Raw genomic sequence first — 19,577 nt, forward strand, 5'->3', positions numbered from 1 at the left:
CCAAATGTCACATTATGCACTGTAAAAGCTCAACTTTACTATATGGAAATAAGAAAAATGCACCTTGGGGGAAGGGGAAAAGCAATTTAATAATTTCCAGTGATTTTTGTAAGTAAAGAAATTCCTAACTATTGTACGGTCACCTCATATTTAACATTGTATGAATATTAAAAGCAAACAATTTAATGGGAAAATGCACAGTACAATGGAAATAGCTTGTTATTCAACACATACAGTAGATCTCAAAAACAAAGACAACACACTCAACCAGGGAGCTTAAAATATCAAATCAAAACCCAAAGAACCAGCAGAAGAAAAAAAAAGTCCTTCAAAAAGACAACTCTTTCACCTTCCTAGGCCAATGCTTTACAATGTGAGAAGCACTGATACCTTCCAGCTCCTACAGGTGGTGTCTTCTACATACAGCAGTAAGATCTATATGGCTGGATTTGCCAAGAAACAATTCCATCCCCAGAACTCTCTATATCAGACAAGATCCTTTTTTTTTTTTTAACCAAAATATTTTCTACAGAATTCCAAACCAAAATGTACTGTTTAAGGCATCTTTTTTTTTTATAACATTTTCTCTTCACTCAAAGATGATAGTCATGCAGCAGTTTAATGATAAAAATATATTAATATTTTACTATACAGCAGCAAGAAGTTAGTTGTCAATTAAAAGCACACGAACATCTTTAAATGAAAACCTGTAAAAGACTATCGTTACAAACAATTTCAGTTTGGAGGACACCAGCTTGGGAAAGTGCTCTCCTAAGCTTTGCATTTTCATACCCTACACCTTGAATATATGAGTTATAGAACACACTTTTGATAGAAGGCTTGTACACTTGGGGAACACAAATACACTTAGCATATAATGTAGCCAGTAATAACTAGCACCACAGCTACATGGAAATCCTTTACACATACCAACTTGGCTTTCACTTTTAAAATGAAACTCAGAATCCATGGCTCAGTAGGATAACTATAATTGTGTTGCTCTGCTTTTTAACAGGTCTACATAAGTTAATAGCACTGGCAAAAATCAAAGAATAGCTTCAGACCTCTTACTAGTTTAGGAGACAGTGCTAGTGACCACAAATAGACTCGCTACCTGATGTCCAAGTACAGGTTCACTGGAAATTGCTGCACGTTAGTTTTTAAAATCTTTCTACACATAATAAAAAAAATATATTATGAACGATACATCTCATATACACAATAATGACAAAACACCTACTCAGTCAAAGCAAACAGATGCAGAAAAATATCATGGGAGATTTCCTTTTTCTTTCTTTCTTTCTCTTTTTCCTTTTACTATTTGAATAACTTTGGTTCCAACCATAAAAATCACAACTTAGCAAATTTCATTTAAATGCCTTTTTTAATAATTTCTTCATGTTCACAGAAGTTTCACTGACCATTTTTATGTTTAAGGTCCAGATGCAATGCATATTGTATAAAAGAGAGCACTTATTGTTTACCTTGCATGAATTAAACCTACGTACCTTTAACTCTACAAACTTCTGCATAACATTTAGACAAAGCTCAGACACACAGCATGCCTAGCCCTCATATATATACACATCTCTAATCACAGGTATATAGGGTGTCAAATATACTATAATAACCTCCATGTAAGGTTTGAAATTTGGTAACAAAATGAGAAAAACTAAAAATATTATTTTACGTGTTCTAAAATATCTCTTTTTTTGTGCTAAAGTCAAATGTTAGCTCAACATGAAAAGGACTTTTATATAATTCAGCAATATTATAATCTTGACCATTTTGCAAACACTTTTAATAATAATAGCTTAAACGTGTACAAAAGTTCTTGGTTAATTAGGGAAATAAACACTCAGTTCTTTATATTTTTTAATCAAGTAGGAAACACAGTTCATATAATGTTATTACTTTTTGTATTTTTTTTGTTTTTTGTTTTTAGCAGCTGCTTACTGTTTTATATGGTGGATAAAGTGGACAACATCCAGCGATGGGTGGCAAGTCAAGAAGAGAAACTGTCAGTTGGTGGAGGTTCTGTGGGTGGTGCTCCCTTGGAGTTAACAGTTATTTCTTTTTTTTTTAACTTTTTAACTTTTTATTTTCTCTCTTTCTTTACAGTATATTTTCTGTGTGTGGCTGTGTGTGTGTGTATGTGTGTGTGTATGCATGTGTGTGTGGGTTTTTTTCCATTCAGTTTGATCAATCTTCTTCCCCTTCTTCCTCACCCTGCAGCAACAGGGTGGCAGCGGCGGTCTCCTCCTGCTGCTGCTGCTGCTGCTGGTGGAGCTGCTCACAGGCAGCTCGCTTCTCCCTCTGCTTCTCTTGAATCTTCTTCATCTCCTCCGAGTACTTGCAGAAGGTGTGTCCGAACTTGGCCCACACCTTGTAGGGCACGGTGATGGAGTTGCGGTAGGTGGGCTTCACCTCGCTCACTCGCATAAACACGCCGTACTTGTTGGAGCCCACATCGAAGAAGAAGCGCTTGTTGTCCACAGTCAAGGAGGTGCCCTCGGGCAGCTCGGCCGGCTCCTCCTCCACTCCGTAGTCATCGATGAGCTTGGCCAGAGCGTCGCGGAACTCGATGAGCCCCTGTGCGGGCAGCGCAATGGTCTGGCCCTGTGTGGAGCCCAGGCCGGGCCCCCGGTTGACCGTCTGGCGGATGCGCAGGAAGCGGCCGCGCTGGTTCTCCTTGAGATCCATGTAGTACTTGCGGTTCTCGCGCACCAGGAACTCGCTCTTGAGCGCCCGGCGCGGCTCGTCCTGCGCCTGGGCCAGGTCGGGAGGCTGGCTGGGGCCCAGCTGCGCGTAGTGCTCGATGAAGTCGCCCAGGTAGTCGCGGAACTCCACGGCCACTGACATGGAGAGAGTGAGGCGGCTCTTGTTGCCGCCCGCGCCCACCTCAGCGATCTTCAGGAAGCGGCCCTTGGCGTTCTGCTTCACGTCCAGGTAGAAGCGCTTGTTCTGGATGTCCACCCGCTTGGAGGCCAGCTCCTGCGTCTCGTGCTGCAGCCCCCCCGGGGCCCCGCCGCCGCCGCCGCCACTGCCGCCGCCGCCCCCGCCGCCACCACCGCCCCCGCCGGAGCCCGAGCCCGAGCCCGGGTGCCCCAGGGAGCCGCCCGAGCCCAGCGCCGCACCACCCTGCTCGCTGCCGCTGTCTCGGTCCGCCATGATGCTGCGCTCCGCCGCCGCGCCGCCGCCGCCGCCGCCTGCCGCTCCGCCCGCCGCCTCAGTCGCCTCAGCCGCCGCTGCTTTCCCTCCCCGGCTCCGCCTGCTGCCGCCGCAACCCCCACAGCCAGTCAGCCACTCTCGCGAGATCTGCGGGAGAGACGAGACCCGGTAACAGGGCACTGACTCCCCAGTACAGTAGCAGGGCGCCCTACTGTACGCGCCCACCCGCCCGCCGGCACGTGACATGCGCCCCCTCCCTGATGCCAGCCCCCTGCCCGCCCGCCCGCCAGGCGGCGCCCACCCGCCGGCCCTCACCCCACACCCCTGGCTGGGGGGGGGGGGTGTTGTGGGACGCGCCGCGTCGCAGCTGCTGCCGCCACCACCACTGTGGCTGTCGCTGTTGGCCAGACCCTGGGCGGCCTCGGCCCAGGGAGTTGGGGGACCAGGGGTGAGAAGGGGACTGCCATACTAAGCACAGGGAGCAGGCCTGAGCCCTGCTTTTCAGTGACCCCAAAGAGAGGATGTAGGGGGAAGGGCCTGTGAAGCGCAACTGAGCTCACTGCAGACAGGGGACACCGAGTCACGGCCACCCCCTTCCTTGTGGGGCCCAGCCAGACCCAAACCCAAACCCAGACAGGCCCACCCATTGCCCGACTGGGCTGTCTCCTACCGCAGAGCCCTGGCCGCAGAGGCGGGCAAGGAACAGGAGAGGTGGAGCGGCGGTAAACCTTAGCTGCAGAAGGGGCTGCCTGGGATGAGGACGGGGCGCCGGCAGCAGTGGCGCGGAGGAGCAGACACCTAGCCCGTCCCTCCCCTCGCTCCCGCCGCTCCCCCTCCCCGCGCAAGGCAGCGGCTCTGGCCTCAGATGATCCCGCTCCCCCCTCCCCCCAACCGCAGCCCCGCACAGTCGGGCGGGCGGCGGGCGGCGGGCGGGCGCACTCACCGGCGGGGGGGAGCTGAGCATAGGACAGCAGCCGCACCGGGGCCGGGGTGCCCGCAGTGCCTGTTCCCGTTGGCTCTGCCCTTCCCCCCAAGCAACAATCAAAAAGAAACCCCACACTCACCCAAAAACCTTCAACCAGCCCCCTTTGGGACCACAAATGCCCGCCTGCCTCCCCCTCCTCCTTCGGAGATTTGGGGAAGGGGGGCACCCTGCTCAAGGCTGAGCCCAGCCTGGGTTGCCGGCCAGCTCTGCGGATGAACCAGGCCCTGCCGAGCTTTCAGCCCCCAACCCACTCTTCCCCTCTGGAAGGACCCAGAATGGAGGCGAAAACCAAGCAAGATTTAGGAAATTCACGAGCTAAAAATGTCAGGAATTTCCTGGGAAACGCAGTTCCTTACGGGTTTCATTAATACAGGTCGCTCTCCCCTTTCACCCCTCCTCCCAGAAACAACTAAGTGTCAAAGAGAGCTCCCACCCCTCAAAAAGTAAAACATTAAGTAAGTAATGGTTTTTAGGTGGACAGCTAGTTTACCAACCATGAATTAACCAATGAATCTTTGGATAGTGACAGCCAAAGGGGGTCCCTGGTCTCTCAAAGGGACTCGGAAATAAGTGAATTCTACCTTCCTAGATCTAAATCATCATCTGGGGCCTGTTTTCTTTCTCCTAGATATCCAGCAAATGCTCATACTCCCTCCCTGCAGTCTATAGTTCTAACAGTTGAAGGAAAGCTAAGGCCTATCTCCCAGGGAACTCCTGCCAATCCCCCTACATTTTCCTTATCACCTTCCGTAAGGGGCTCAGGGGATACTCACAGCTTTACTCCTCGCTTTCTCAAACAATGGATTGCTGCCTCTATCCTTAGAAAAATTTGTCTGTCCCATCTGTGGGCTCCATTCCCACTGAACATCCCTCAACCCCCAAAGTAAGGAGCCTTCCCTCCCTCTTTTAGCCCCAGAGACTGTTGAGTACATAGTTGTTCAGGCTTCCTGGAAAAGAAAGGGGTAGAGAGGACTAATGATCAAGAAACCTAGACTAGTCTAAGACATAACCTTTCAATGCCTGAGCCCTCAAAGCCCCCTAATATATCCTTTCATCACCTAGGCAAACCTGCCTGCTAAGTATTCACAGCTTCCTTCTTCTTTTAGCCAGGGCCCCGTTCTAGCCAGCAGAAGCTTCTTTGGATCTGGGCTGATGTTTGCTACTGCCCGCTAAAGAGCAAGAAACAGGGCAAAGCACGATGGCTACCAAAGAGTAAACTGGAGTGGTCCTGTGGGAACCAGCCCCAGAACCACCCACCCATCCAGTGGTCCTTGAAATGGTTCCCTGAAGAGGAGGCCCATTCTGAGAGAAAGAAATCCAGACTTTGGGCCCCATAAAGAATTTCTCCTTAGTTGGGCAGGGGCATTCTCCAGCATTGCGTAGTACACTTTTAGTGCGGATTTTTCTGAACTCCCTCCCTTGTCCCCAAGTCTGCAGGGAAGGGAAGAGAAGACCTGTTGGTGAACTTCCCACCGGGCAAAATTTCAAGTGAGAAAAAGGCAGTGGCACCTCCAAGCTCACACAGTAGCAATCAGGACCCTGGATAGACCCTGGCCCCAAACTGGGACATAAAGGATGAGTGGCAGGGTCTCGGAACAGAGCAGAGCCGGGTATTACACTCCCAGCTGTAAAATGAGGCTAAGATCTGTTTAAGTCTGATATAAAAGAGCCGCTGTTTTTCTTCTCAGGTTTACCTTGCGCAGAACCAAGCTCTTGCCCCTTTAAAGAGAGCTCACAGAAGCAAGAAGCCCAAAGAGATTGCTACGAGGGGGCACGCGCTTACGGGTCCCTGCCATTCTTCTACGCTAATGACTGCTTTCTCCAGGACATAAAACCAGGGTTTAAAACTCCCCACCTTCTTGAACCAACTTTAGAGTCTAAATTTCTTCACTGTCCCAAACGTTTACATCCAGGGTTCTGAAACAGTTTGAGTTTGGGAACACCCTGATTTTCTGAAAAAGCGTCTGTCACCAGAAACTGAGTTCTTAGTTCCCCAGCGCAGAGGCAAATGATGAAGTTTCTAGGCAAAACACAAGTTAAATATCATTTGCATTCTTACTCTGGGAATTTTAAGCTCAAATCAGCAAATGACTGAGACCTGGATCTCTCCACATAAATAGGCACTTATGTTATGCTATTTATTATATATATATACAAAATTTCTGCCATTATATACCAGTTTCTCTATTTTACAAATGGTATCTAAAAGGTAAACAAGGTTAACAATGGCTTTTCCAAAACAATTCAATGATAAGTGGGATATTTAGCACATTTTCACTACTCAAAAAGTTAATTTCAGGATAAGCCTGTAAATGTGGGGCTTTGGTCAGACTGGGGAAGGGGATGGTGGTGAAAGGCGGCTTTCCTTAGGTTAGATAATATAGTAGCCTTAAAAGGCAGCCTGGGAAGAATGAATATTGACTCGAAAGTCTTAAAAAGCTTAGAACCTTCAAAAGAATTTCAAAGTTAGATTTGCATCCTAACATTGAAACTCCATTCGAAAATCTGTAGATTTGAAAAGACTTCTAGCCATTTGTTAATTACCTAAATAATATACTTAGTAAATGAAAAGTCAGTTCCAGTGTCTGGCTTTTTGAATTTGTTATTTTGAAACAAACAGTTGTAAAATTAAATTGATAATTTCAATACAATATGGGAAAGGCAAAGGGGAAACGAAATATATCAATATGCAGCAAAATATCTGTGTTAATTAAAATTCGTCAAAAATATTCCCTTTCTACTCAGTTTGCTTACTTTAAAAAAATCTGATGTCTTTATATTTCTTGTGCTTTTATTAATACTACACACACATTTTGAGAACAGAGATTGCTTTATTTTCAATCCCACTATCTCTGTTGTTAACAAACCCTTACTAACAAAAAATTGTTCACAAGTGAAACAAACATTAGACAGAACAAGAAGGAAAAAAGCTTCACTTTTCCTCAGCCTGAACTATGGGTGATTCTAAATAATTTAGTTTTGAAAAGTAAAAATTAACACACACATTTATAAAATAAACTTGGAAGGAGGGAATCTACCTCTGGGTAAGAAACCCTTTTGACTATATGGAGTTCCCAGCAGACAATATGCTGATTAATACCACAGATTACCAAAATAAAAGAGAAGCAAGAACATTAGAAATTGTGTTTTCAAGTGCTACTTTAAATGCCTTTTTAAAACTAGACAATTATCTTCAATATCCAAATCATTAAAACTAAGTGGAATGTTGAATTCCAAGTGTTCATAGTGGAGGAATTACCCATTTCTTCTCATGGCTATCTTCCAGGAAAATGAAGGGTAAATGTTCACGTTTAACAACAAAGACTAATAGTAATAGTATTTCATCAATCATTTTTTAAATGCACATTGTCCTTCTATAGCTCACCTAATCTGTAAAATTATATCTCTCCAATGCTATTTTAATGTTTAAAGATATGAATTAAACATCCAAAATCTGAAGAGAACAATCCATGTGACAGAACCCTCGCATTTCACAAAATGTTTTCATTCTAAGCATTTGCAAAAGAGTTAAATAAACGTAGCACGCATTCTAAATTCGATCAAAGATTCCAAGAACCCGATATTTTATGTACCCAAAAGGCCCAAACAGAACCGATGCAAACGTCAATAGCTCATTCTCTTCCCGCTGATGCTTAAAAGGTTTTACTAGTACCCAAAGGAATGAAATCAGCAACTCTCCACACTCTAGTCAACACTCCAATTTTCAAAGCAGCAATTCGCAAACGTTAGTTTGGGCTGGAAGCAGTGGGGGGTCTTGAAGTAATAAAAAAAAATTCCTTTTCTCCTCTGACAGTCTACCAAAAGAAGTCAAACCAAATTCCGTTTATTGTAAAGCACTGGGACCTCCCTTCCAAGGACACGGGAAACAAGCATAGACACCGCTGCCAAAAAGCTCTCCGAAAGCACCTGGCCCGACAGAACGAATTAGAACCCTCAAGAGGGTCCCTCACAGACAGCGGAAATAAAGGTGGCATTAATTCAGGGGCAGACAGCAACGAGCCAAAGAAAGTTGCCCTAGCCGGACTTGGGCCTTTCTCTACCCAAGTTCAGAATCAAGGCAGATATATTTGTGAGGGTTCCTTCTACAGACATATCAGCCGCCTCCGGAGCCCACTCTCGCTCAAAGGTAAGACCCCCAACTTCGCATCCGTTCCTTTTGCCCCCGAACAAAGGCAGACGAAGCTGTAGAGCAGACCTAGCTCCGTGGGGCTGCGAAAATGCCTTGTTCGGGCCACTCATCCTTGGGCCTGCCTTCATTTGCGATGTCAGTACCAATGTATTATTTTTTATTTTTACAACGCATCCTGGGCGGGTGTATGCATTGCGGGGGTGGGGGTTGAAGAGAGGAGAGGAGGGGTTGGTAGTGAAGCCTAGAACCCTCCTTCTTCCCCCTCCCGCCAGGGCTGCTGTGCAGGGAGTGTCAGCCACGTTTGGCGCACTGTCCCAGGCCCGGGGCGAAGGTGGTCAGGAGAAATGGGGCTTAGGGATTGCTAGGCAAACGGCACCACTGGTGGTCTACAAGCGTCTGCGGAGGTAGGATTGTCTTTTTTTTTTCCTTTTTTAAGTGGCGTGTGATTTTGTTCTTTTTTGGAGGTGGGAGTTCGTTCGTTCGTTCGTTCGTGCGCTACGGGGGGGGGGGGTGTTGCTGCACTGCCAGAGTCCCCGGAGGGAGGGTGCGAGGATGTCTACAATGGTACAGTAATTATTCCTGGGGCATAAGAGCGCAATTAGAGAGGACGGGGTGGGCGGCACCTCGAGTTGTGGCAGTGGCAGCACGGAAGGTCGCGAGGGGCTTACCCGGGCGGGCGGGCGCTGTCCTGCCGCAGGTGAGGGAGGGCGCGGGCTGGAGGGAGGGAGGGCGCGCGCGAGGCTGGCGCTAGGCTGGCGCGAGGAAAGGGGGAGGGGAGCAGGGAGAGGAGGACGCGCGCGCGCACACCTGTCCTGGACAGCGGCGCGAGCCGAGCGGCGCCTCACTCCGGCTCTGCCGGCTGAGGAGGAAGGAGGGCAGGCTGGCGGGCGGGGGCGGGACGCCGAGGGGAGGAGGAGGAGGCGGCTCGGACGGCTGGCTCGGCTCTCGCTCGTCCTCCCTCCCGCGGGCAAGTTCGGCTCACACCCTGCCTCTCCCGCTCACTCACAGCCCCCTTGGCTCTCCCTCCTCCTCCTCCTTCCCCTGCGGGATCCGCTCGTCGCCGCCGCAGACGGCAAGTCGTGGCAGCCAGACGTCGGCGCGTAACCCGGCGCTCCGTGCGTGACTCCGAGCGACGTCAGCGCGCGTTCCGCGTTACCCACCATCTCTCCCCCATCCTCCCCCCGTGGCTCGCGCCCTCCGCCCTCGCGTCCCTCCGTTTCAGTTGCCGTGGCGGCGGGCGGCGAGCGCGCTCCCGCCGCCTCCCTCTTGCGCGTGCGCGCGTCTTCTCCGCCGTTGGCGCGTCAGCAGCGGGCGGCCGAGGCCTTGAGGCGCGTCCGAGGAGGGGGCTGCCTGTGGCCTCTTCGCCCGCACTTCCTCCGCTCACCGCGCGTGGCGCCCCTAGGAGGACTCAGTCCATCGTTGGGCTTTGAAGGCTGGAGCGAGGCTCAGGCGGGGCAAGAACCCCGTTGGGCCTGCATCAGCTCCAACTTAGGGCCCTAAGCCGCGTTACTGGTGCAGCTACCACCCTGTCGCCCTCTCCCCCCGCCCCCGTTCCCCCCGCACGTCTCGGGAGGCAGTAGGCCTTTCATCTCCCGGGAGGGTCTCACCTTGGCCTTCAGTCGCCCGCCGAGAGGGCTAGAAGGGCAGAATTAGCATAAAAAAGAAAGCAGCGAGACCACGTTCAGGCTCTAGCCCCAGGAATCCTTGACAGGAAGCGTGGGGCTGCTGCCCAGCCTCCCACGCAGTGTAGGTGAAGCTGGGCCCCTTTGAGGGACTGTGACTAAGGACAAAACCCTGATAAATATTATTTATGCGTCCTTGGGCTGAGAGGGAGAAAGTGGAAGAGACGAGTTATTTTTCATAAATTGCTACGCAAGAACGAAATGCAGAACTATTAAATGTCCTTTAAGAGTTTTCTTGAAATCTTCAGTTTGACAGGATTTTTGGTGCATAGCAACTTTTTCCCCTCACTTTGTATGCTGTCACGTCTCCCATCCTGTAACACCGCGTACGTGGAAGATGGATCAGTTAAAGATTATCAGCTGCAAATAAATAGAAGGTGTCATTTATTTAAATAGGTCTCAGAGAAATTAGTCTGCACTTTAGGAAAATTTAGTCACTGTCCTAACTTATTTGAGTATATTTTATTTCGAAGTTACCTTGCAATACACAGTAAAATATCCTTTTAATAGGCATATTAGACTTTTAAACTCATTTATTATAGGCCCAGACCTTTTTTTAAGGAAGCTTATCTAGTTAAGCCTTTGAGGCAAGTAGGAGTGAGATGAAATTAACCCCATTTTATAGATGAGAAAATCGAGTTACAAAAATGTAAGTCAGTTGTTCAGAGTTGCAAGGAGTCTGTCACCGATAGAGGGAAACACCTCAGGTCTTTTATTACCTACTTTATCCACTAAGCCAAAAATCCCTCAATTGTTTACTTCTAGGTGTCTTTGGATGCCCCTCTCCCCCTCCCCATCTATTATAAGCAGTGCTTAATTTGGTAGGTATTCCTGGAGACCCCAAATCCCAGAGGACTCTGGTTTGAGGTTGGAATTTTCTGCCATAGAAAACTATAGCTGAGCAATAAGTTATTGTGAAACAATTCAGATTCCATACTAACAGCAAAATGTTTATTAATCCCTAGTTAGGGGTAAAATTTTTTAGACAGGTTTAAGAATGATGGGTCATTTCTTTTGAATTGCTTCTTTATTCACCTCATCTTTAGGTGGCAGCACTACTATATAAATATCTTTAAAACTACAGTCTTCTGCAACTTGATATCCTGAAGAGTGTTTTGTCCTAAATACATCCAACTCTATTGTGGAGATTAGAAATATGAAATCATACCTGAGAATTAGAATACTTAAGAAGTTCTAGAGGAGGAAAAACAGAAAGGCTTTCAAAAGAGAAATTAATACATGGAGTTACTGAAGGAAAAGATTTGAAGGTTTTTAAAAAGCTTTTTTTTTTTTTTTAGCTGTATAAGGAGCAAGTAGCATCTTCACTCTAAGCCTGATCTTGTATTGAACCAGCACAAAATAACCTTTCAAAGCAAACCATAGTTTCTCAATACTGCATATTAAGAATTTTATAAGTTTAAACTTGCTAGTTGTATAGTTGCTAGTATTCTAACTACAATTTTATTTTTTAAGTAAGTGCTATACCCAACGTTGCACTTGAACTCATGACCTCCAAATCAAGAGTCGCATGCTCTACCGACTGAGCCAGCCAGGCACCTGTACTTACAATTTTAGATTTGGGGTGCAATTTTCTTCATTAAACTGCATCAAGCTTGTGAGAATCCCAAATAGCACCTTATTGTTGACCCTTGTGGAAGAGAAGAACTCTTCTTGGCTCCTTTCTTTGCTTCCTAAATTGTTCATACAATTGTTCATACAAACTAAACCACCATTACTCAAACTCAAAACAGTGATAATTTCAGCTAAACTATATATAAACTGATAGCAACTCACAGATATCCTATATCTTATTGCTGCAGTGTTTGAGGGTAATAAATTGTGATGTATGGGGGCTATTTGGATAAAAAATTCTCTAAGTAGAACTTTATCATAATTTTGTGTATTTACAGTAGTTCTCTCTGTACTCCTTTGTCCAAGCTACCAAACAAAATTGAATTTACATGCGTTTCAAAATAGACTGCATTAGATTTATGGTATACACTATGAAAGAATATAGAAGTATGACCATCAGGAGTGGGAGAGCACATTATTTCTGGGTAGAGGATGAAGGGTTAATAAAGTCTTTCTTGATGGCAGCTTCCATCTTTCTCAGGTTAAACTTGGAGAGAGTCTCAAGCAAACTGGTAGAGCCCAAACTCAGCAGTATTCTGTTAAGATTTTTAAGCTCTCTGGTGCCAGCAAATCATGCAGCCCGGGGGCCTTTGCTCCAAACTTCTGCCAACTCCATTTTGGCAGTAGGGTGTTCTGTTGAACAAAGTTTGCACGTGTTTGGGGTGTGAAGTGGTTCCTCAGGCATTTATCTGGTTTTATTCCAGTTTGGGGACTTGAAGACAAGAGTCAGAAGCACGAGACTTGTCTAGTTCATATGTGCCCTGACAGACTACGTTAGTTATCTTGAATTTCCACTTAAGCAAGGGCAGGTTTTTCTTTGTTGGTGTAGAATTTATTGAAGTGGACCGCTTACTTCTTAAATGCTGACATGATCTTGAACCAGTTCTCAAAAGCAGGTAAGCAGAACCCTCTCTTGTTGAGGGCACAGAGCTGTGGCAAATCACTCTTCATCCTCCTACCTACATTATCACCATATATCGCTTAAGAGCAAAAAGGCCAGTAATTATTTAGACTTGATCTCACTGTCATAATTATGAGCCTCTGATCTTTTTGGTATTGATTGTCTGGTTTCGTCTTTTTTACCTACTTTTTCCCGTCCCAGAGTCATTGGTTAACACCACTTGACCCAGATATGTGTGCTAATTCGTGTTATTTCAGGGAGCCTCTCTTCCTGTGGGAAACATATACATTCACAATTTCCATTATTTGTTTCAAATAATCCTGATAGAAAATCCTTCCATAATCTGGGTTAACAGAGTTTGAAAGCCATTAAACTGCTATTGGATTTTTTTTTTCTGTTTTGTTTTTGTCTTCCTAGTTTAAGAGTAATGGAAAGAAAAAAAAGTGCAAAAGTAAAGGTTACAGATAGATATTGGAATGATGCTATTACTTTTAACCATGATCAGTGGAATGTCAATTTGTAAGATATAGTATGGTAACTTGAAAATGGTTGTTATATTTGATACTTTTACCAAGAGTGTGGCCTAAATTCCAATTTGTACCTTTCCCAAGTCAAAACTGACCTATGGGAGAAGTTAGAAAGGAAAAGGAAACCTGGGCCTTTCCAAGGAGTGAATCTATCTGGAATGAAAGTACTGTTGAGGGATCCCTGGGTGGCGCAGCGGTTTGGCGCCTGCCTTTGGCCCAGGGCGCGATCCTGGAGACCCGGGATCGAGTCCCACATCGGGCTCCCGGTGCACGGAGCCTGCTTCTCCCTCTGCCTGTGTCTCTGCCTCTCTCTCTCTCTCTCTCTCTCTGTGACTATCATAAATAAATAAAAAATTAAAAAAAATATTAAAAAAAAAAAAGAAAGTACTGTTGAATGTTATTGCACATTTTATGATGACCCCAAAATTCCTTTGTTTACTTTAAAATATAAATGAGCTGTTATTTTACTACCTGGAGCAGTGTGTACATACAACCAGATTACACTGCCCTCTGAAGCTAATTTAGACGATTTTTATAACCAAATGCAGTGGCACTTTGCAATTAGATGATCAGTTGGTTTCTTTCAGTGGTGAGTAAAATACATCAAGGGAAAAATCAAGATAATCCTCCCTGGGAAAAATACAAAGTAAGTTCTTTCTTTAATATTTTGTGCTCTAGTATTTTTATCTTTAAGTATATTTTTTCTTGTCTACTTAGATACTCAAAATTAATTATTAAATGTAAATGGAATGTAAGTATATTGATTAGTTTTTTACTTCCTAGCTAGTAAATCGATATTTACTTGATAAATATGTTTATAGAGAAGAAATCCTTTTATTAACCTTTAACGTTTATTTTTTTTTTTAGTAATCACTATACCTAAGGTGGGGCTCAAACTCACGACCTCGAGACCAAGAGTCACATGCTCTTCCGACTGACACAGCCAGGCACCCTGAGAAGAAATGTTTTTAAATTACTATTCTGGAATTCTATTTATATGTATATATATATTCTATAAACATATTACAGGTGATGTTTAGATGGCATTTTATTTATTTATTTTTGCCTTGAATTTCCTTTTGGAAAGTATTCCCTGCTATATGAAGACGAGTTCTCAGAACTCACCACTGTTTATCAGTCAGGCTTATTTTCTTAAATCATTTATTGAACAATATCTATCAACTGCCTGTTTGCCAGCCATCATAGCAGGTGCTTCAACATAACCAAATCCCTGTTCCTATAGAGTTTCCAGTTTAGTAAGACAGGTAATAAACAAATATATAATGCTGGATAGTGATAAGTACTAAAAAGAAAAGAAATGCAGTAAAGGGGCAAGAGTTCATTGTGTGATTGTGTGTGTGCATGCCTCCCACCTGATATTTTAAATAGCATGATCAAGGAATCCTTGAGGAAGTAACATTGGGGCAGAGAGCTGAAATAGTCGTGAGACTATCTAGGGAGATGTTCTAGACATAATGAAAAATTTATGCCTCATAAAGTCACCCAACTATAATCCAGGTAACAACCCATGTGACAACTATGTATACATCTTTTTTTTTCTTAAGGGAGAAAAACTCTTCAAATTTCCTGTGTACACATTAGGTTTTCAGAAAAGTTTATCATTTAATATTATTATTGCTCTGTATTTCCCATGGTTATTTTTCCATTACTTAATACAGTAAGATTTATGGTAGATAAAGCTTCACAATTCCTTATCTGCAATTCCAAATTCCAAAACATTTTTTTTCTTAATTTTTTGGTGTAAAAACTGATCTGAACTGACATGACTCTATTTAAAGTCTTCATTATTCCATTTGGTGTGATATTGATGCATTTCATTATGGAAGCATGTGTTTGATTAGAGGCCACTGCCAGGACAACACAGGCTATGTAAAATATAGATAGCATAATATGTTACATTCCTAAAATATAAAAAAAAAATTTAATTCAGAAACCTATCTGGCCCCAAGAATTTTGGATAAAGAATTGCATATCTACCAGATTTATTTTTGTTTCTCTCATTAAATATCACTATTGATGTTAATCTTTAGATATCTTTTATTCAAAGTATAATGTTTATATAGTGCTCTTATTATGTACATGGCACTATGTAAATATATTAGCTCATAAACTCCTCACAACAGCCTTATGAGTAAGTTTTACTTTCCTCATTTTACAAATGAGAAAACTAAGGTGCAGACAGATTAAGGAAACTGCCAAAATCACACAGTTACTAAGTGACAGAGCTAAGAATTGAACCTAGACAATTTTCCTTCCTAGCTTGCATTCTTTGCCAATAAACTAACTCTCCCTCTCCCTATCCCTTTCTCTCTCTCCTCTGCTTTGGAGAAGTTTAAATATCAGCCCTTTCTAAAAGCATGGGTTTTTTTTACTATGAAATATCATACGTCAAAATTTTACATTTTCTTTACAAATATCCTTCAACATATTTTTTTCCCATTTTATTTTATTCGGTCCTGGTGCAATTTCAGCCAATTTGTTTTCAATTGAGATCACAGATTTACTTATCCTCATTCTCAGTCTGATAGATTCTCATGTTAACCTCATCTTTAACCACCCTTTTCTTCACTGAATATCCTTGCATAATGATGAAACACCTCCCTTATTATTATGGCCTTGTCAGATGTCAGATCACATTTAAAAATTTGCATCTCGTTTAATGAGAAGTACCACCTGCTAAATAAAGCTCTGTCACTGATGTGTAGGTTTCTCTCACTCAATGGATTACATAACTGCTTCAGACAACTTTATTCTAGGCATATTAAACTCACATTTTTGAATTGAAACTGATTTGGTTTTCATTAGTTTGTCCTCAGGTAAGAATTCTCCACTACCTATTAGAAACTGAGATCATTTTTATATTGATTCATTGATTGATTGCAAGATTGAGTATATTTTATGAAGTTACCGAAAGACTATCATAACTGTGTAACACAGGATCACTTTGAGTAAGTATATTATATTGAACTTTCCAAGTATCTATTCTTGATCATCCTAGAAATACATTGTGAGGGATCCCTGGGTGGCGCAGCGGTTTGGCGCCTGTCTTTGGCCCGGGGCGCGATCCTGGAGACCCGGGATCGAATCCCACATCGAGCTCCCGGTGCATGGAGCCTGCTTCTCCCTCTGCCTGTGTCTCTGCCTCTCTCTCTCTCTCTGTGACTATCATAAGTAAATTAAAAAAAATAAAAAAAAAGAAATACATTGTGAGACATTAAACAGGTCACTTTAGTTCTCTGTGAAAATGAATGTGTTGCCCTTGAATACAAAGATGAAGGTTCTGACACACACATTCAGTAAAGCATTATCTTTTGTGTAATGTTGATAGACTTGTTCTGATCCAAACAATTTCTCAGGAGTCATTCAGCAGCTCGTGTTTGCCAAGTTTAGGGATGTAGTCAATGGCCACCAGAGCTAAAATGGAATCAAACCCATCAATTTTACCTCATTAGCATCATTTTGAACCAATGGAGCCAACAAGTCAGTTATTAAATTGCTGAGAAGGAAAAAGGAGACTAAATATATATGTGAATTGAGATTGGTGATAAAGTACATCGTTTATATAAAAAATTGAAGGCTTTACGAAGGATTACCTTGCGGACCTTTCTGCCTCTATCTCCTGAGGGATCAAGAAGATGGCCTTTTCTCCTAAGACCATGTTGAGGAGACACAGCTTGTCTCCAGCTAGTTCCTCTGAAATATTCTACATTGGTAGTATCCAACAAAATCTTTGAGGCACACCATATTTACCAAAGTGTAACAGTGTCTTGGAGGTGAAAATTTCATATTTATAGTTCATTCATCTCAACTCATTATAAGCAATGACTTCAATGAATTCAAGTGATGAATAACAGCTCTTCTGTTTTTCCTAACCATTAGTTAAGAGATCCCTCCTGCATTCAGTGTGATAGTCAAGAACATGGTTGGGGTAATCCAAGTTTTCTGATTCAAAACTCTGCTCTCAGATTCCTAACTATGTGATTTTGGGAATTACTTCATCTCTATACGTCCGTTTCCTCATATGTTTGAAATGTGTTTGATTAGCGGTCACTCTAATACCAAATAAGGTATTACCTTATTCTTAATACCATAAGAAATACCAAATAAGGATGTTAATATCAACAGCTACATAGGTATAGTATGAGGATTGAATTAGTTAATTCATAAAAAGCATTTACAAGAGGATCTGGCACATAGTAAGTGCTCCATAAATGTGAACTCCCACCTTGTGGCACTAACTTTTCCTACCTCTCTCAAGATCCAAGCCAAGTTCTTGGTCTCTGTCTGTCTCTTTCTCTGTCTCTTTTCTTCATTCAAGTCACAGGCCTTGACCTGATTAAAACTCCTCTTCCTCATAACTAGATTAATCAACTGCATTGTTCTCAAAAACCTTCAATATTCTTTCCTTTTCTTCATTTTGGACCACTATACTTACTTCCTCTATCTGAATACCCCTTAATGCCTTCTCTAGGTAGTGTGTCTTCCATGTACACATTGAAAGGTTTTTCCTCATTACTACAGTATCAGTTCCTTGAGAGTAGGGACTGTATCTCAATTACTCTATTACTCCAGTGCCTCACCTCCCTGCTGCACAGTTTATGTTAAAGAAAAGTTTGTTGAATAAATAAATTCATTTGGCCTTTGCATTTTCTGCCCATTTTGTCCTGGGTATTCTATTCTGAACCTCCAGTTTTCCTGAAAGTTCTCTTGTTCCTTTTACGTCTGGAAATTTTAAGTTCACCTGGTAATGCTGAGATCCCATCCTGGATCATCACAGTTTTTTGACTGACAGATATAAGAGGTTCATTTTGCCACACAATCCATTCATTTGTTAGAAAGAAATTTCTCATATAATTCTCCTAGATTTTGAAATTAAATTACTTAAATTAATTAAATTAAATCACTTATAATCTCTTGGCTCCAGCTAGGACAATTATTCTCTTTAAAATCTATCATTATCTTTGAGAGAGGGATTCTATTTTGTAGAACTCATCTGATTACTTATTTGAAGATATGGCCATACTACCTTCAGTTTCTTTACCTCCAGAATAAGCATCAGCTTCAGGTGCCTGGCTGGCTCAGTTGTTGGAACATGTGACTCTTGATTTGGGGGTTGTGAATTCAAGTTCCACACTGGTTATGGAGATTACTACTAAAAAAGAAGCAGCAGAAACAGCAGCAGCGCAGCAGCAGCTCTCTCTCACTTGGAGTAGGTCAGGATGAACTAGATCAATCTCTTAACATTTTTCTTTTTAAGACATACAAAAGACCTATGTAACACATGTATTAGCTATAAAGCTTGATAATATATGATAATATAATGCACTATCCAATCAAGAACTAGGAACATTTCCTAATAACTTGCATCTACCTCCACCTGGGCTTCTCCTCTATCTCTTCCTTTGTCCTCAAGGGTGCCCAGTGTCCTGAATTTCATGCTTATCTTTTCATTGCTGTATTCTTTTTAAAATTTAGTTTTATGACAAGTGTACCTATGCTAAAACAATATTTTGTTTGACCCATATGTTTTTGAGCTTTAGAAAAATGCTGTCAGAATGGGAGAAGATATTTGCAAATGACATATCAGAAAAAGAGCTAGATTCCAAAATCTGTAAGAGTTTATTAACACTCAAAGAACAAATAATCCAATCAAGAAATGGAAGAAGACATGAACAGACATTTCTCCAAAGAAGACATACAAATGGCCAACAGACACATCAAAATTGCTCAACATCACTCAGCAATAGGGAAATACAAATCAAAACCACAATGAGATGCCACCTCACAATGATCAGAATGGCTAAAATGAGCAACTCAGAAAATGATAGATGTTGGTGAAAATGCAGAGAAAGGGGAACGCTCTTACACTGTTGGTGAGAATGCAAGCTGGTACAGCCACTCTGGAAAACGGTATGGGGGTTCCTCAAAAAGTTAAAAATAGAGCTATCCTATGATCCAGCAATTGCACTACTAGGTGTTTACCCCAAAGATACAAATGTGGTGATCTAATGGGCTACTTGCACCCCAATGTTTATAGCAGCAATGTCCATGATAGCCAAACTATGGAAAGAGCCCAGATGTCCATTGACAGATGGATAGACAAAGAAGATATGAGATATATACATATATATATATATATCTTGCCATTGAAATCTTGCCATTTGTAACAATGTTGATGGGACTAGAGGTTATTATGCTAAGCAAAATAAGTAATTCAGAGAAAAACAAATACCGTATGATTTCACTCGTGTGGAATTTAAGAAACAAAACAGAGGAGCATAGGGGAAAGGAAGGGAAAAAAAACAACACAAAATTAGAGAGGGAGACAAACCATAAGAGATTCTTTTTTTTTATTTTTATTTATTTATGGTAGTCACACACACACACACACACACACAGAGAGAGAGAGAGAGAGAGAGAGAGAGAGAGAGAGGCAGAGACACAGGCAGAGGGAGAAGCAGGCTCCATGCACCGGGACCCCGACGTGGGATTCGATCCTGGTTCTCCA

General features: G+C 43.1%; 2 protein-coding genes across 6 annotated transcripts in view; one reads left to right on the forward strand and one right to left on the reverse strand.

Moving 5' to 3' along the window:
- Positions 1-1,365: 1,365 nt before the first annotated feature.
- On the reverse strand, positions 1,366-10,047 carry PURA (purine rich element binding protein A). 5 transcript variants are annotated; one of them, XM_055331373.1, is made up of 2 exons: positions 9,914-10,047; positions 1,366-3,318 (listed from the first exon to the last, which is right to left on the reverse strand). In XM_055331373.1, the coding sequence occupies exon 2, from the start codon at positions 3,169-3,171 to the stop codon at positions 2,203-2,205; it is 969 nt and encodes a 322-aa protein (XP_055187348.1). In that variant the 5' UTR covers positions 3,172-3,318; positions 9,914-10,047; the 3' UTR covers positions 1,366-2,202. The 5 variants fall into 5 exon arrangements, with proteins under 5 accessions (XP_055187348.1, XP_055187347.1, XP_055187345.1 ...); XM_055331372.1 differs by lacking the exon at positions 9,914-10,047 and adding an exon at positions 9,114-9,413; XM_055331370.1 differs by lacking the exon at positions 9,914-10,047 and adding an exon at positions 8,975-9,413.
- Positions 8,262-19,577, forward strand: part of NRG2 (neuregulin 2) — a 243,269-nt gene continuing 231,953 nt past the window's right edge. Inside the window, exons 1-2 of the mRNA XM_055331368.1 lie at positions 8,262-8,303; positions 8,579-8,710. The gene's annotated coding sequence lies outside the window, so the exon portion shown is untranslated. The remainder of the gene's footprint in view (positions 8,304-8,578; positions 8,711-19,577) is intronic.

The sequence above is a fragment of the Nyctereutes procyonoides genome, unplaced genomic scaffold (genome assembly GCF_905146905.1).
Source record: "Nyctereutes procyonoides isolate TBG_1078 unplaced genomic scaffold, NYPRO_anot_genome, whole genome shotgun sequence".
In the NCBI taxonomy this organism is placed as follows: Eukaryota; Metazoa; Chordata; class Mammalia; order Carnivora; family Canidae; genus Nyctereutes; species Nyctereutes procyonoides.

Bases quoted from the DNA above. Each gene is read 5' to 3' on its own strand.
- PURA (XM_055331369.1), bottom strand. From the start codon at position 4,135: ATGCTCAGCTCCCCCCCGCCGGTGAGTGCGCCCGCCCGCCGCCCGCCG. The intron at 3,319-3,841 runs GTAGGAGACAGC...TCTCTCCCGCAG, and splicing joins TCTGCGGCCAGGGCTCTGCG to ATCTCGCGAGAGTGGCTGAC.